The 17,418-nt window shown below is 44.8% G+C and overlaps 1 protein-coding gene across 2 annotated transcripts; it reads right to left on the bottom strand.

Annotated features, from left to right (window-relative positions):
• Positions 1–5,339: 5,339 nt before the first annotated feature.
• On the bottom strand, positions 5,340–13,572 carry NFKBIZ (NFKB inhibitor zeta). 2 transcript variants are annotated; one of them, XM_069868474.1, is made up of 12 exons: positions 13,309–13,572; positions 12,818–12,957; positions 11,884–11,920; positions 11,681–11,784; positions 10,793–11,556; positions 10,256–10,361; positions 9,782–9,928; positions 9,375–9,438; positions 8,561–8,730; positions 7,799–7,909; positions 7,529–7,696; positions 5,340–6,882 (listed from the first exon to the last, which is right to left on the bottom strand). In XM_069868474.1, exons 1-12 carry the CDS (start codon positions 13,532–13,534, stop codon positions 6,829–6,831), a joined length of 2,091 nt encoding a protein of 696 aa, XP_069724575.1. In that variant the 5' UTR covers positions 13,535–13,572; the 3' UTR covers positions 5,340–6,828. The 2 variants fall into 2 exon arrangements, with proteins under 2 accessions (XP_069724575.1, XP_069724566.1); XM_069868465.1 differs by lacking the exon at positions 5,340–6,882 and having other exon boundaries at positions 6,901–7,696.
• Between the last annotated feature and the right edge of the window lie 3,846 nt (positions 13,573–17,418).

Raw genomic sequence — 17,418 nt, 5'->3', positions numbered from 1 at the left:
CATAGTGATGTCTTAAGCACCATTAAAAGCTCATACTAACAAAATAAATGCTTATTTCTCAGTTCGAATCATCTCCCTTCTTTTTTTAAAAAATCCATTAATGACTAAGCATGTTTCATGACCAGCTTTTTAAAATGTCTTTATACAATTCCACCTCACTTCAAAAAGTGTTTCATTGTTTTGAATCCAATATTCACAAAATGCAGCGAGACTAGAGACATGGGTCTAGCTCAGAGTTCTCTGCAGTCATAGTCAGTTGCTCTAGTGTATTTTTCCCTAGGCTGGGTCTGCTTTTTCCTTTCCTGTTCCAGCAATCGTGGCTTGGAAAGACAATTTTTTTTCAGAGAAAAAGAGTCTGCAGCTCATTTTTTTGAGGTTTTGTCCAGTGGCTGATCTGAACAGTCAGGCAATCCTAGTAGCATTGCCGGCAGGGTCTCTGAAGAGAGCACAGAAAAGACATGGACTAATTGTGAACGACCTACAGATCAGTCATTGCTACTGTGTTATTCAGTACATTTAAAGAGGGCAGGCAACAAGAAGGATAATTGCAAGCCTGCACCGCCTTTGGATGAAGTTCATGCAGTTCTTTGAGTATCTTCAGACAAGCTTCCTTCCTTCTCTCTGCCTCTGGTTTCTTATCTAGCTAATGGGATTAGTACTTATTATTGTCTTTTGAAGCCACCTGGAAATCTCCTGGTGAATAATGATAACAGCACACTATTATCTTGATGTTTTTCCTCAAATTGCTCCTAAAACACTTCCACTCGAAATGTATGTCAGCTGCCACTGGTGACCCAGTTCGCAGTCCTACACAGTGTGCCCAACTACACCACTGTGCAAAGGACAAGGTCATAGGTAGCACCTTAAGTAGCTCTAAAGCTCTTTCATTGCTATGACCTCGAATTTCCAATTCTTCTTAGAGAAACACCAAATTTATTGGCATCACTTACTGGGTTATGTTTAGTGCAGTGAAAGTCCTTGGGCAAGGACCTGTCATCTGCCTGAGGATAGTAACAAGGTGTACCTGCTCAGCTCCACAGTGTTTGTTGGCTGGCCACAAACAGAAGTGCTTATGTAGTCCTACTTCTCTTCTCCGGCAAGCCTGTGTTTGAAGTTTACAGGGCAGTTCTGGGTCTTCCCAGAAAGGCCTTGAGTGCCTCATGAAAAATGACTGAAAGCCATTCCAAGGAGCCACAGGCTGAAATGATCAAACTTCTACCTTTCTCCCAGGTCAGCTTGATGGAAAGAGCTCAGCACTGCTGGAAATCTTTTATGTGGGGCCTAAGAGCCAGACACAGGCAATCAGCATACAGCATTTGGTACCAAGACCTACCACAGTACCAAATGGTACCTCCCATGGTACCAAAAGGTCACATATGTGACCAAGACCATCTCAACAGAGCTACAAGCTTTCATTAAGCATACGCAAAAGCTTCTCTGCACTGCATCCACGTGAAAACATTTCATTCTGACTCTTCACAGGCTCACTCGCAGCCCAGATATGTTTGCAGATGTAATTGGCAACTTCTTTCAAATGTCTGCTCCCCTCATGAATCCAAAGCACCCTCTTAGACATCTTTCCCTCTGACTACCACAGAGAAAGGGAGAAAACTTACCAGAAACTGAGAGGAATACCATGTATGAAGGATAGGTTGGTTAGTGCAATGCCTACTTTCTTAAAACAGCCTAGATCACGTTTTCAGAGCCAAGAGTAAGGTTTAACAGATGAAACAAAGACTTATTGAGTCAGCCACTTAATCACAAGAGCTGAAAACAAATACATACTAAACAAACAAAACCCAAGATATATTACCTCTCCCCACCTAGACCAAGATACGCTTCCGAAAGAGAAACCAACTCCCAAATCCAACTGTGTAAAAAAAGACAAATTCTAGTGTAGCAACTCTAGTGCAGTTCCCTATTTCATTTGTGCTGTCTTGAGCTTTTTTGCTAATGGTGGTGATCAAACCTAAAGAAATACTGTAATATTCAATGCTGGGCTATTAGCCAGCAACACGGGTGAAATTTTGCAAGGAAACAGAGCAGCCCATGTGGGCTTGGTGCAGGGGTGAATGTTCCCAAATAGCAAGGCAACCTGTCAGTAGCAACTTCATTTAGTGGAGTTAGTGTTGCCTCGTTTAGAGACAGAGATATCAGCAGTCCACCCCCTGTGCAAACTAAACCTTTCTCCTCTCAAATTAGTATGAATTTCTTGAAGATGAAAAAGATGCTAAGAGAGGCTTTCTCTCAAAACAGCAAAATGCTGCCAGAAGATCCCTCATTGTAGCCCCAGGGGCAGTGGGGAAGGGAGGTGGGGATGCTACTTGAAAGCTGCCCTGATGTCTGGAGGTGCCCCTTGCTTTCTAAACTCAGGCACAGGCCAGTGTCTGGACGAGCAATGCTGGTCCTTGTCCTAATCACAAAAAGTGAAAGGCAGCACTAGTAGAGGCTGGATGGCAGTTAACCAAATCGATAAAGACAGTTGCATGACTATCCTAAGCCATCAATATCTCAGGCCAAGACCACCACCAAATATTCAAGAAAAGTAACAGATCACAGAAGAATTTGGTTTGAATGACCTGGGAGACTGGGGTCAGTTTTTGGCAGGTACTTAATTGCAGGAACCTGTTCTTTATCTTCCCATGTTCACTGCACTTAAATCATTCTCACCTTTTCCCTTACACGGGAAAGCACATACATATTTTTCTAAAAGAAAGGCAACCAGATAAGCAAACTGTCAGGCGAGAAGAACAAGCAGTTCATGTTGTATCTTTGCAGACACTTCTGCCACACCCAGCCTCTCTAAGAAAGCCCTTCCTGGATGTGTTTTCTTTTTCTGATAAAAGTATAAAATGAGCAATAAATGTGGGAAATGTGCTTTTTCCATCCCCAGAAGCAGAATGCATTTCTTGTAAATCATGGATTGCCACCTTCTACAACTCTAGCCAGATGAGTAGCCCACAAAGATCAAAAAGCAACCCTTTCCTGGGGTTTGGCTTACTTAGACAAACAAATCATAAACATCCTGGGAACAAAGCTCCATGTGTCTTAATATCCCTACTCAGACCCAAGCTAGTCTCTTCTGCCTCTACACCAACCAGAAAAATAAATAATGTGCCTGCATTCGCGTCAGTAAGAGCTATTCAGCACTTTCCCAGCACCATAAGTTTACAGGTAAACACTACTAGCTTGCTAAATATTTAGTGTAACTTGCCCTTCAGTAAAAAGGGATTGTTTCTAATAACTAGTTACATCACGTCAGACACGCCAGAAGCTCCCAGTATCATAGGAGAGAAAAGTGAGTCAGTTACTCAGTGTAGGGATGCTTTCTTGTGAAATTGCCTACTGAGGTCTTGAGACAATAAACTTCGGCTGCAAGCAGATTAAATTGGCTTCAAATACTTCAACCTCCTCTCAGCAATTTTCAAACTTGAGGTGCCAGCAGTGCCCCTTCCAGAAGGACATAAGTGCCACTGAAAGCACGGTGTTGCTTGCTAAATGCCTCTCACCAGCAGCACCTACTTCATGCTCAAGCATTGACTGAACACATGCTTATGCTTTTCCACCCTTACAAGTCTAAGGTACTTTTATCCTTCATGAGATGACTCAGTTAACACCACCCAGAAAGGAGTGTCAGGCAGTCAGATTGGGCTGATCTGAAAGGCCAGTAAACCTCATCAGCAACTCTTTTTCCCCATGTAATCGCCTCTTATAAAGAATATGGAAATAGTACTATCAAGCTCTGCATATATATTAAAACCAAAAACCTAAGGTAGAGCGTCTTGCAACAAGAGGTGCAGATGACAGCACCTTCAACACAATCCAGGCCCAATTAGCTGTTCTCACAAGGAGGTGCCATTTCATCTTTGCACACTCTGACCAGAAAGTCAGTTCCATTTCCAGTCTCCATCATCATTTCCTACTCTTATCTGCTAAAGAACATACAGCCTCCTCTCTCGGTCATCTTATCTCAGAACCAAAGGCCACTTTTGAGACTTGTGGGGACAAGTTTTTGCACAGAGCATGGGGCAGAGCAAAGGGTCTGCACGCACTTCCCTGAAGCACTCAGTTGACAGCAAGATGTCATGTCCTTCCTACATGTCCTTCTCATGAAAGTTGCAACCAATGTCAGCAGAACCAGACTGAACTATTAAAAGCCTAACTGCAATGATCTGGGTAAAATGTGTCATCTAGTCTGGTATCAGATGTGCAAGAGTGTCCAGCAGCAAATCATCAGGGAAGAGCTGAGAGCAGGGCCGGCCTGCAGTACAGTTTGTCACCCTTCAACACAGAAAGGACTTGCTCACATAGTTGATCACTTTAGTAACCCTGCAAAACAATCTTCTTTCTAAGTACGCACTCAGGCTTTCCCCACATCCACAAATGTCTTGTTTCTACCACATGCTTTGAGTTCCTCAAGGAATCATAACACCTGTTGCCTACTGTGTGCTTGCTAGTTTCATAAATAGCCACCAGCTCTCATGCTGGGACAGCAAGCAGTTCATTCCAATCCAGTTTCTCTGGCCTGCCGTGCCTATGCAGGCCTACCATACCCACCGTCAGCCATTGCTTTTGCAGCTGAAAAGTCCTAGTTTGCACTGTTGCTCCCCACAAGAAAGCTCATCCATACCTTTGGGCCTCTTCCAATCCTATAACACTTTCATCTCAGGGGACACCCCAACAGCACACAGCAGCAAAGCGGCGTTGCACAGGTGGTTTATACAGTAGCATAGACGTGCTGTTGCTTTTCTTCAGTCCTTTTTCCTACAGATCCTAATGCTTCACCTGTTTTTCTTGGCTGTTGCCATCTCACCAGCTCAGCAAGGACAGTCTGTGAAAATAGTTCTTCCTCCTGAAAGGTCATGACCAGCTCAGAGCCCTTTTTTTTTTTTAAGTGAAGCAGGAGAGTCTTTCCCCAGGTGCAGAGTCTTATCTGCTCATGCAGACTTTCACCTGTGCTAAAGTAACTGCTTGTACCCAAGCTATAAGAATTGAGGACCAAGGCAAGGATCTCATGGGCAACACATGACATCATCAGAGCTGCTATCATTCTTTCAACTATAGGGGACAAGCATTCAGAAAACAACTTACAATTTGGACAACCTGGTAACTATTAACTCTATTTAGGGCACATCTGTTAAATACACAGGCAATACAACTGCATGGTACCCAAACCACCCAAGGACCAGCTTCAAAACCAGCATCAAATAAGAGAAAGCATGAACAGTGGGATGAAAAGAACTCATTTCATCCTTAACAAATGGACCTTTAGCAGTCTTACAGTATTACCACGCTAAATCACTTTGATATCATCATATGTATCACAGACAGCAACCACCAACATTTAATTAGCATGTTTATTCAAACACAAGCTACAGGAGACCCTTCAAGAAGTACATTGCAACTAGGCCTCTGCATATCAGATTTTTTTTCCACTTAGCTTGTCTACAAGACATATTTTGTCGAAACAACATAATCAGACTAATTAAGCAGTTATGGCAAAGAATTGCATGTGATGCAAAAAGAACAGACCATATAGAGAACATATTACTGCATTACAGCCCAGCATGGATCATTCAGAAAGTGACAGGAGGAAAGTTTTCTCCAAAAGAACACAAGTATACAGCATCATTAGTACACACTTTGCATCAATATCCATAATTATTAAAAAATAGAAAAACATTAACTTCAAATATTACTTGGCTAGCCACTATACCTATAAGGTAAAACCACAAATGGACTAACTCTGCTTAGGAGGTAAAAAAACATTAAGTTTCCAGATTTAACTAGAGCCCAATTCAGCAAACTACTTATGCATGTGCTTAAGTCCTACTGACACTAGTGGGGCTTACACATATTGAAGTGTTATAATTAAATGAAGAGATTTCAGCATGCATCAACAGTTAAGTACATGCTAAATACTTTCACTGAATCAGGATCATAGTCCTTAAAGCACAATAAAGTTATATACACTATAAAAGTCATTATCTCTCTCCCCCAATCTATTGTCCCATTGAAAGAAAAACCTCTACTGGGTACGAGAAAGACTCACACAGTCCCCTGAAAAAAGCATGGCTTTTTATGTTTTATTAACAATTCCAAAAACATGCATAAATCATGCTAGGGATGACCTATCTTAACTGTACTTCCAGTTTTCAGTCTTTCAAAGCAATAGAATTTGCCCAATTTGCACCAGTATAGTATTAAAACTCTATATGCAATTTGCAAGTTCAAGATCAAGGAACTTGTTTCTTCAGTTCATTCTACAAGCAATCAGATTCTTAGAACTATACAGCTGTACAATGTCAGTGACTATATACAATCCTGTATGAGACACTGGAGAAAGCTACGAAGTTACATAAATAAATGTTCAACTTCAAAAATACTTGATTTCTCTAGCACTTAAATATTTAAGTGTTACTAACAACACAGCAAAAAAAACCTCTGCAATGTTGATGTGCATCAGCCTTCTCTAAATAAAAAGATTTCCCATAGAATTGGCCATGTCAAGAAGTTATCTGTCTGGCTGTTTAAATAAAATCAGTCTTGCCATAGGTATGAAATCCAGGTATCCAGGCAAATGTTCCACATACTTGGGAATGAGACATTCCCATTCGCTCAGAGGAATTTGATTGTTGGGTTTGGGTTTTATTTGTTTTGGGTTTTTTTACTCTTATATAACCCACTATATGATAGTGAACAAAATACTTTTGTTTCATAGAAACAACTAACATTTGCCCACACTGGGCAAATGGTCTATTTACAGATACATTAGGACTGCCTGACTGACAGTGAGTGTGAGTTGCTGAACTCCAAGAAACATGGAGCTTAAAACGGCGACACTCTCTGCTGAATCGCCTTCCCTTTTAGGATACGTCTTATCTGGAGAAAAGAAGAAAAAAACGTTAGTATTCATCACCCTGATGTGAGTTATAATCCAAGAAAAAAAAAAACAAACCCAGTTCTGTATTCCTCATTTATCTGAGCCTAGGTTCTGAATCCAGTTACAGCAGAATTTATTCAATTTTATAGCACTTGAATGAATAAAAGGCAATAAAATTACTCAGTTGCTTATTAGCTTTGTAGGTCAAGAGCCACCTCTTTCATCATGTATTTCTATAGCTCCTAGGAAAAAGGGATTTTCTTCATCTGTTTATCAGGCCTAAGAACTGCCATAACTACTTATTACAAGAGCAACAAAAAATTATCATCTCAGGCCATGCTGTGATGAACAAGAGAAGGAATATTACTTCCAGTACATTGCAATGTTACAAAGAAAAAAATCTAGCTTGACAGGAAAAAAGCTTTTGAGATGGAAAAAAACAAAAGCAACAAGTAAAACCTATAATTTCAGCTATTTTGATATTCTGCCTGATCCTGACATTAAAACCAAAGATCTCTGAATAAAGTGGCATTTGCTGAATCTTTTCCTTAAAAGCTGCAACTCAAAACCCAAAAGAAACTTTTGGAGAAGAATAAGGCTTTTGTATAGATAGGGACAGATCAGAGCAAAGGAGAGTTTTTTTACCTGTTCTCCTACAAGGCCATCAGGAACCAGATGAACTGGCTGCTCATTCTCCAAGTTTCTGGCACTTGGATCAGCTCCCTTTCGCATTAGCAGGCGCACAGCATCCAACTGACTCACCCGATACTGCAGGCTGGCAGCCACATGGAGTGCTGTATTGCCGTTGTAAGCCTGGAGAAGACAAAAGTAATAACTCAACGAGGGAAAGGCAGGGGCATGAGTCTCAGGACACTTCACAGTGCTACACGTGCACATCTGGAAAAATCATCATACCTTTGCATTAACAAAAGACAGGTAGTTGGGCAGCTCCAAAAAGAGACGAATAAGCTCCAGGTTCGCTTCTTCTGCTGCCAAATGTAAAGCTGAGCGACCACTTTTGCGATCCTGTGGAAAAAACAAACAAACAAACAAACTTTTAGTCTTCCCTGCAGCTGCTTCACCTATGCAGGGTGAACATGCAGACAAACAAAACAAAAAGCAGAGTCACTTCAGTGTTGAACATACATATTTGCACTACAAAATCCACTGAGAATACATCTGAATATACATTTTAATATGAATATCTAATGAACAATGGACCAGTAAGCTTACGCAGCCAAAATACCAAATGTTACACCAAGTAATCATCTGGCCCAGCACAGACCTAAAGTGGACAGGGAGCAGTGTCTAATTAAAATTGCCAGTTAAAGAATGAGGTGTCATCAGCACTCTATTACTATGGGTACCTCAGCGTGCTCCAAACATTTTTACTTTTAAGACACAAACAAGTGCAAACAAGTACAGCATCATTCTTAATCCAGAACTGGATTGTCACCTCCTTCTTTCGCCTTCCAATGGTTCATTTACACTAATAATGCCTTGTTCTGAATAAATGCAACATTCTCATTCCACTTGGGTAAATAAGGCTGTAGGCAAGCTTCCAAACTAGTCTGCTTTCTTTGTAATAAAGTTGAGATGTAGCATGGGGAAAAGGGACATGTCCTACTTCCACTTTCTCTCCAGATCCGGTACTTCACACAAAGCCACTGTACTTACTTTTGCTTCAACAGATGCTCCCATTTGTATTAGAGTCTTGATGGTTTCTACCAGGCTCTTGTTTCTCAGCAGAAGCTCCTGGACCTCAGGGGAGTGAGGTGGCTGACTGTTTTGCAGTTCATGCAGCACAGCATTATGGGCCAGAACAGCACAGTGCAATGCTGTCAAACCTTAGCATTAAAAAAAGAAATCATCATTAGTGAATAAACGCAATACAGAAGTATTGACTAGCTGCTTGGTTTGAAGGACAGATAAAGCAACTTCTCTCCCTGTCAAGCTCAGGGGCAGTTCTGCATTTCTAAGTGACAGTGATTGCTCTGGAATGGCTCAGGATTCGGGCTGGCCATCACCAGAAGAGTTACTTAGCAACCTACTGTGAGCTCTCAGCCAGCAGATAATGAAAGAAACAATTTGTGATGTATTTTTTACACAAAATGTACTTTATAAGAACTATTATATGAAAAGTGGATCAATTAAAACAGCTCTCTAGTGTCAAAGAATCTGGCTTCCTGATCCACCAATGTATCACCGGCACTCAAAGGTTTTAACCAACAGCCTATTACTACCTACACTTTCCATGCCAAAGAGGGCAATCGCGTTAGGGGTAAGATGTCTTAACAGACACAGACTAACCATGTTTTTATCTGACAGACATGCAAACTGTAATGTCATTTCAATTCTAATTATAAATTTCAACCTGGCAAAGACACACTCCATTTTATGGCTTCTCAACCCAGAGTAACATTCACATCAGCAGCCATAAAACATTATAGCATTCGGTAACTCTGTAAATTATAAACTCTTAACTACTTACCATCATAGTTTGTTGCCTCAAGGTCCACATACTGATTGCTTCCTATGGCTCCCTTTTGGATTGCCTACCAAAGTGGGAACAAGCATGCATTTATGTCTTATCCAAACCACGTATTACTTCAAGCTTGTATGCAGTCTTACTGCAACAAAGTTGCAATAAATAATAGCACTAGGAGGAAACTTGGGGCTTTTTGTACACTAGGATTCCACCAAATTATTCTAAAACACAGGTGAGGACATCAATGTGAAACTCAGTCTCACTGAGCCACCACCGTAGAGCCCTGAGAAATACTCAGAAGGCTACAGAAAGACAGAGAGAAGAGTGGCATCTTCTGAGTTTTCCAAGACAACCAATACAAAGCATAAGCGTTAACAGTCAGGGCAGAGCTACGCCTGCCTGGTTCTTACCTGAAGGACCTGGGCATGCCCCTTCTCAGCACAAACATGCAACGGCGTTCTACCCCAGCAGTCTGTGGTGTTGACTTGAGCCCCCAAGCTAACCAAGTCCTGCACAATGAGATGCTGATTGGCAGCCACAGCAACCTGGAAAGCACTCTGCAAACATTGAGAAGAAAATTTAAACTGTTAGTCATCTGATCTTGAACAGGAAAAAGTAACTAAAACAAATAAAAAGCCTAGCTACCTGGTATTATTTAAGCAGTGATTATGAATACCAGGAAGCCAGGATAAATCAAGCAGAGCGCGTAGTTTTACCAGCTCAAGGTGATCCCAAGAAGTATTAATAGCTCAAGGTTAATATTAGTATGCAGACTAAATCTTGGGGTTAATATTAAATAAGCATTTCACCACATCTTTCCCCAGGTCCAGACACACAGGGCGCTCAGGTGCACAAAGTGCGTGCAAAGATTTTGAGAACCTCACCTGGCCATTGTGCTCTTTAATATCCAGCATGTGCAGGGCAGCCATCTTCCTTGCAAGAACATAGGAGAGAGCCCGTCGGCCCTGGGCAACCGCAATGTGAAGGAAGCTGTAGGAAAGAGGGGAAACAGAGTTACACCACCATACAAAACAGGGCTCAAGTCATTACAAAGATCCAAATATATGGGAATGGCGTTATGCTGCCAGCTTCAGACCTCCGCTGGGTGACTTAAATAGAAACGCTTTTTCCCCATGGCAATTTAAAGCATCTAAATTAGAATCTTCTTCTCCCTGTTTACTGGATAAAAGTCACAATAAGTACCCGAAATTAAGCAAACACCTCTTCTACGTAGTGTGCTGCAACTCTGTACGTTGCAGTCCATCAGTAAGAGCACACATTTCATTTGATTAGCGAAACTACTGCACTTGTGACAAAGACTGCTAATGAACAGCTACCATCACAACCCCACAGCCCACCAAAACGCAAAAAGAAATATTCCCCAACCTTCCACATCAGAAACAGAGATAAACAGCACTCACGTGTCTCCATCTGCATCTTTTGCAAGGAACTGGTCTTGAGAGATGTTAGCCAGTTTGTTTTCCTCCTGCTCCACTTGCCACTGAAAAAATGACTTTCCCAGCTGCGTCGTGCTTCTGGCAATGTTTTGGTCAGGTAGAGAGACATTCAAAGCATCCAAAGAAACACTGCACTCCAGGCTACCACACATGTTATCGGAGAGCAAGCCGAAGTTTGGAGCACGTTGGCTGACATCAGCCTGTGGGTGGGCACTGGACAGCGGCTGGAGGGAAGCAGAGATGCCCTCCGAGCCTTCAGAGTCATTCAGCAGGGAGGAGAAGCTCTGCGGCGGGCAGTACTGCAGTTCATGGCTCTCGAAGGTGTTCTGCTGGTAACCAGGAGACTGGTCATTGGCACCAAACGGCCTGTACTCCAGGGAGGCATCCGAAGGATAGCTCTGTGACAGATCCTGGTTCTGGGTTGGAGGGAACTGGTAATGCTGCGGCAGATCAAGTATATGCTGGGAGGTCTGATCTTGGAATGCTTGGTACTTCTGGGATGGGGAGAAAGCTTGTGTTCCTGGGCTGTCCTGGTACTGCTCACCAGGTGAGCTGTGACTAGAGACAGTATGCAGCCAGCTAACCTGCACTGTGTTCAGTGAAATGGGGCTCGACTCATTCTTGATGTTTATAATGTTCTGAAGCAGATCGGAATTGCTGTCATGCTTTGGGTCATTTTTATGTGTCTCCTCCATGTTATCCACAGAAGTTGGTGTCTGGGGTGGTGTCTGTCAGGAAAAACAAAAGAAAAATCGCATTAAGGCCCAGAAAGTTAAGAGGTATTACTGTATCTGGCAATTTCTGATTGCACAAAGCAAACTGAAAAATCAAGGCACAGGAAAAGTTACTTACCAGGAGATGTGGGTGAATGGTAGCTTGGCGTTTGAAAGAAAGTCCATCGGAAAGAAGCTCGGGAGCCTTTCTTTTGCCACTGTGACCTAGTATGCTCTTCAGTTCTGCCAACAAGACAATGAATTTAGAATCCATTTGGAGACTATTCTTACAATCAGCTTTTAAAATCTTATTGCAAGGTATTTAAAGAAAGAAGGTTTTACCTGTGAACTGCTCATAGTTCACCAATCCTCCTTGTGCCTTTTGAGAAAAATCAAATTATTGCATTAGTATAGTGTTATTTCAGGAAAAAAAAAGCACCAAACAAACAAAACCAAGAACAACAAAGCAGAGGCTTCCTTCTGTAAATACAGAATACACCTTAGAATAATTCAGGCATACAATTGTCTAACCCTAATTTGATTGTTTTTAATTAAGGTTAGAAAACAAAGACTTTTATTGAACTTAAATTAAAACCGCTGTTTTTAAGCTATTTGTTATAATACCACAAAACTCAATAGATCTAGAGAAAGGCACTGTTCCTTACTAAGGTCTGAGGGTTTCTTTTAAAAACACACACGAGCCAGCCAATTTTACTGTTCACTGCCGTGAACTCTTCTATGCAAAGATTCTCCTGTGACAACGCTTATCTAGGAAGCTTCCAAACACATCCTCAGAAAGACTATTTCATAAGAAATACAGTCTTTAATCAGCCCAGAATTTCTTACATTTTTTTCTGGTTCCATCTTTCCAGACTGGGGGGGGTCTGCCTCTGTACTGCGTGCTCCCCACGGAAGAGCACAATAGCATGACAAACGATTCTTTTCTGAGATTCCCCAGTGAATGACCTCATTGGCGCTAACAGGGAGTTTCTGCAGTTTCACAACACAAACGCGCTTTTATCCGAACTCCGTTTTAGAAAACAAAGCTTAGCAAGAACATTTTTAAGTCCCTCCTTCTCCCGCAAGTAAACCTGCTCACTAATTTCTTCCCAGCTCTGTTCTCCCATTACGCGTGGAAAAGGAAAAACACTGACTCCATCTACATCAGATAAAGCTGCGAGCTGCCTTCCAGCCTTATCGCGTGCCTTCTTATTTTTTTTACCAGCTTTCAGTAACCATTAAAAGCGTTATGTCAGCGCTGAAATATGCTGGTTACCTTGCCTTCCTCGGCGGCGGAGCCCGCGGACATCTGCTTGCTGCTCCTGAAGTGCAGCAGGAGCTCCTTCACGGAGTTCTTCACACGGACCCCCTGGAAAGGTCCTCGGTGCTGCTTTCCCCCCGCCATGTGCTGTTCAACTGTGAACACACGAAAACAAAACCCGAATTTAAGAGGCTGACTACGTTTTCAGTTTAGAGGAGGGGGAAAGGAAAAAAAAAAAGGCAATTAAACGGGGGAACTCTTGCGGAAAACCCCCTACATCCGCGGTTTTGCAGGGAAGAGCTGACGGGGATGGGGACGACGGGGATGGGGATGGGGACGGAGGGGATGGGGACGGAGGGGATGGGGACGGAGGGGATGGGGACGGAGGGGATGGGGACGGATGGCGCCTCGCCGCCTGCGTTCCAGCTTCCCCCGGGAGCCCCCACCGGTCCTCCAGGGCTGGGAGTCTCCCAGCGCCGGGACACGCCGTCCCCGAGCCGCGGTACCTTGGATGGCGGGGCGGGCGCCGCCGCGGGGCTCCCTGCGGCCGCCGCTCCCCGAGAGGTCCGAGTCGGAGCCCGGCGAGCCCGGCGCGGAGTGCGCGGGGGAGCAGCTGCCCTCGCTGGAGCGGGGCGAAGCGCCGTAGAAGTAGGCGAGGTTGATGGGGCTGCTGAGGGCGCCGTCGCCGCCGCCGGCATCGGGCGCCACGTCGCGGCTGCTCTCGACGATCATCGCGGGGCGGCGGAGCGGGAGCGGCGCGGCCAGGGCGGGCGCGGGGCGAGTGCGGAGCGGCGGCGGCGGCGGCGGAGCCCAAATAGCGGGGGGCGGGACGGCGGGGGCGGCGGCGGGGCGGGGATGGGGAGGGATGGGGGTGACGGGGTGGAGTGGGGGTGATGGGGATTGGATAGGGGTGATGGAGATGGGGTGGGATGGGGGTGATGGGGTGGGATGGGATGGGGGATGATGAGGATGGGGTGGGATGGGGGTGATGGGGTGCATTGGGGTGGTGAGGATGATGGGGTGAGATGGGGGAATGGGGATTGGATAGGGGTGATGGAGATGATGGGGATGGGGTGGGCATAGAGTGCTGGGGGTGGTGGGATGGGGTGGGATGGGAGTGATGGGGTGGGATGGGTGGGGGGGTGATGGGGATTGGATAGGGGTGGTGGAAATGATGGGGATGATGGAGGGATGGGAGTGATGGGGTGGGATGAGGCGGTGGGGGTGATGGGATGGGAGGGGGTGGTGGGTGTGATGGGGATTGGATGGGGATGATGGAGTGGATGGGAGTGATGGGGTGGGATGAGGTGGTGGGGGTGATGGGATGGGATGGGGTGGTGGGTGTGATGGGGATTGGATAGGGATGGTGGAGATGGAGTGGGATGGGGATGATGGAGCAGATGGGAGTGAAGGGGTGGGATGAGGTGGTGGGGGGGATGGGATGGGGTGGTGGGGGGGATGGGGATTGGATGGGGTGATGGAGATGATGGAGATGGAGTGGGATGGGGATGATGGAGCGGATGGGAGTGATGGGGTGGGATGACGATGGTGGGAGTGATGGGATGGGATAGGGGTGATGGAGATGATAGGATGGGGTGAGATGAGAGTGATGGGGTGGGAGAGAGGTGGCAGGGGTGATGGGATGGGGGTGATGGGGGTGATGAGGATTGGATAGGGGTGGTGGAGATGATAGGATGGGGTGAGATGAGAGTGATGGGGTGGAATGGGGGATGGAGTGTGGGGATGGGGTGGGATGGGGATGATGGGGTGGTGGGGGTGATGGGGTGGGATAGGGGGGATGGAGATGATGGGGTTGGATTGGGATGAGCATGGTGGGGATAATGGGATAGACATAATGGGGATGGGGGTGGGGATGCTGAGGATAATGGGGTGGGATAAGGGTGCTGGAGATGATGGGGATGGGGTTGGGGAGGATAATAGGGTGGAATAGGGGCAGGGGGGATGATGGGATGGGATAGGGATGATGGAGATGATGGGGATGGGGTTGGGGTGGGATGGGGATGGTGGGGATCATGGGATGGTGGGGATGATCATAGAATCATAAAAGAGTTTGGGGTGGAAGGGACCTTAAAGATCATTCAGTTCCAATCCCCCTGCGATGGGCAGGGACACATCCCACTTGATCAGGTTGCCCAAGGCCCCATCCAGCCTAGCCTTGAACATCTCCAGGGATGTGATAGGGATAATGGAGATTATGAGAATGGGGTGAAATGGAGATGATTGGATTGGGCTGCTGGGGATGGGGGTGTATGGTGGGGGTGGTGGGATAGGAATGATGGAGATTACGGGGTTAGGGTGGAATGGTGGGGATGACGGGATAGGATAGGGATGATGGAGATGATGGGCATGTGTTTGGGGTGCGTTGGGAATGATGGAGTGGGATGGGGATGGTGGGGATGATGGGATAGGATAAGGATGATGAGGATGATTGGGGTGGGGTTGGGGTGGGAGAGGATGGGGATGGGTTTGGGATGGGGATAATAGGGATGGATGCTGCCTCGCACCCTGTCTTCCAAGATTGCTCCTGGAGGCCTCCCTCCCACAGCTTTTCCACCCCTCACTCACAACACATGCAACCTCAAATTTCCACAAAGAAACCACAAGCCACACCCTCATACCCCTACCACTGCTGATGCAGGCTTATGACCCTGCTCATGCATACTCCGCACCCTAAGACCGATGGCACAGGAGTGTTAACCCCACTCCTGCAAAGTCTCAGTTCTGGACAGGCTGGTTTGGGAGGATGGGGATTTTTTTGATCGTATGTGTCAAGTGGGCAGCATCCAGAGAGAAGAGGAACGTGAGCAGTTACAACAGCGATGAGTCATCTCTCTTTCTCTGTTATTGGAACATATAGTAGGCAGGGGGCAGACAGAAGATATTTTGGGTTTGGGTTGCACCATATCGCAATGGCAAAGCCTCTTGGTCGAGGCCAGCAGGGAGAAGTAGGTAAGCAACACAATGCTGAAATGCAAAGTGGGTGAAACTACGTGCCTGCAATTACTGTTAACAACACTACCGAGTTATTACAATAGTCACAAGAGAGACTTCTCAGATCACTACTTTTCATACAAGTATTTCTGCTTTCCTCGTTTCCACTGAGGTCACCATCTTCTAAAACACAATTGTGCGTTTTTGTCTGCAAGGTTGTGATTAGGATGTTTTAGCACCACGGCTGCCACAAAAAATATGTAATAAAATAACACGGTATTTCTGAAGTATATTGTGCAAATTAGAGGTCTATAATTTAGATTATTATACATGGTTTCATTGTAGTAAAAAACATGGGACAGGTGCAACATGAAGTTGTATTAATCAGCCCATGAAGAGGCAGGAGGGAAGTATTTTACATTATTCAACTATTTCTTCCACTGTCAGGCGAAGGAAGGGTTTCTCTAGAGATTAACTAGGCAGTTTTCTACTCCAAAGACTGCTGGTTTATACCATAGTCTGAATTTATGCAATCGCAGTAAAATTTGCAAATGTAACCCATAAAATGAAAACAGATGCCAAGTAGTGCTGCCAGAAACAGCACTGTCTAATAAAGGTAAAATCTCACTTGCTCCCTAATCAGCAGCTATCTCCCAAGTGTGCATCCTCACTGATGTCTGTGAACCTCTTCATGCAAATGAAGATTTGTGAAATCAGGCCATATGTTCTAAACACACAAGGAGATGGTTCTCTGTTGTTCTTCAGGTCTTAGATCCCAGTTACGCTACCTTAGCCTTAGGTAGAAACTTTTAAGTATTTCCTCATTGAAAAGTGCTTGCTGCCTAGAGATCCTTCAGCCCTCAAATGCTCTTTGCACGCTCAGGGTCTGATGGAGGACCCACAACTCTGCTTTCTGAACATGGATCTAACTGATCAACCTTTGCATTCACATCCCAGCCAGGTAGCCCAGAAAGCCAGTCATTTTAATCTAACCAGGAGGGTCTCCAACTACTGCAGCAAAAGGATCTAACTCTTAATGAGCAAACAGTAACAAGAATCTGAGACTCCACAACCCAGAAAATTAGATTTGCCATCACAGTTGCCTGCAATCCCCTTAATAATCTCAAAATTAAAAGCGGATTTCTCTCACTGTAGTCCTACTGTGTTGTGGAATGTCCTCAAACCACACACAGCCAGGGACAGACAACACTTTTGTCATTGCTATTCAGTAATGATTTTGGAATGGATTTGATTGAAAATTAGACTCCACATACGAGTGAAAACCGTGCTATAAAATAGCTTAATGAGATTTTTGTCTTAAAGAGAGTGTGAAATTTCTTTTTCTATACCATTCCAAAGTTTTTACTCTCCCAAAGGCTGAATTGCTGACTTGCCCTCATTTTACCAAGCAAAACCTACTTTGGGCAATGCTCTGATACCTCAATTCATACTTTTTTCATTAGCAACATCTTATTTATCATGTCTTCTGGCATAAATCTACTCCCAGTCAAAGCAGATTAAGACAAGTCTAATCCCACTGAGCTCTGCAACAAAAGGCTCTTTCAAAAATACACACACCCATTGGTTTCACAAGATGAGCTGGCTCCCAGCTGGCCCTGTGCTCTCAAAGTGATTCTATGCAGGTTACTGGTAAGTTGTTGCTA

The sequence above is a fragment of the Phaenicophaeus curvirostris genome, chromosome 1 (assembly GCF_032191515.1).
Source record: "Phaenicophaeus curvirostris isolate KB17595 chromosome 1, BPBGC_Pcur_1.0, whole genome shotgun sequence".
NCBI lineage: Eukaryota > Metazoa > Chordata > Aves > Cuculiformes > Cuculidae > Phaenicophaeus > Phaenicophaeus curvirostris.
This window is presented reverse-complemented; position numbering and strand designations above follow the sequence as displayed.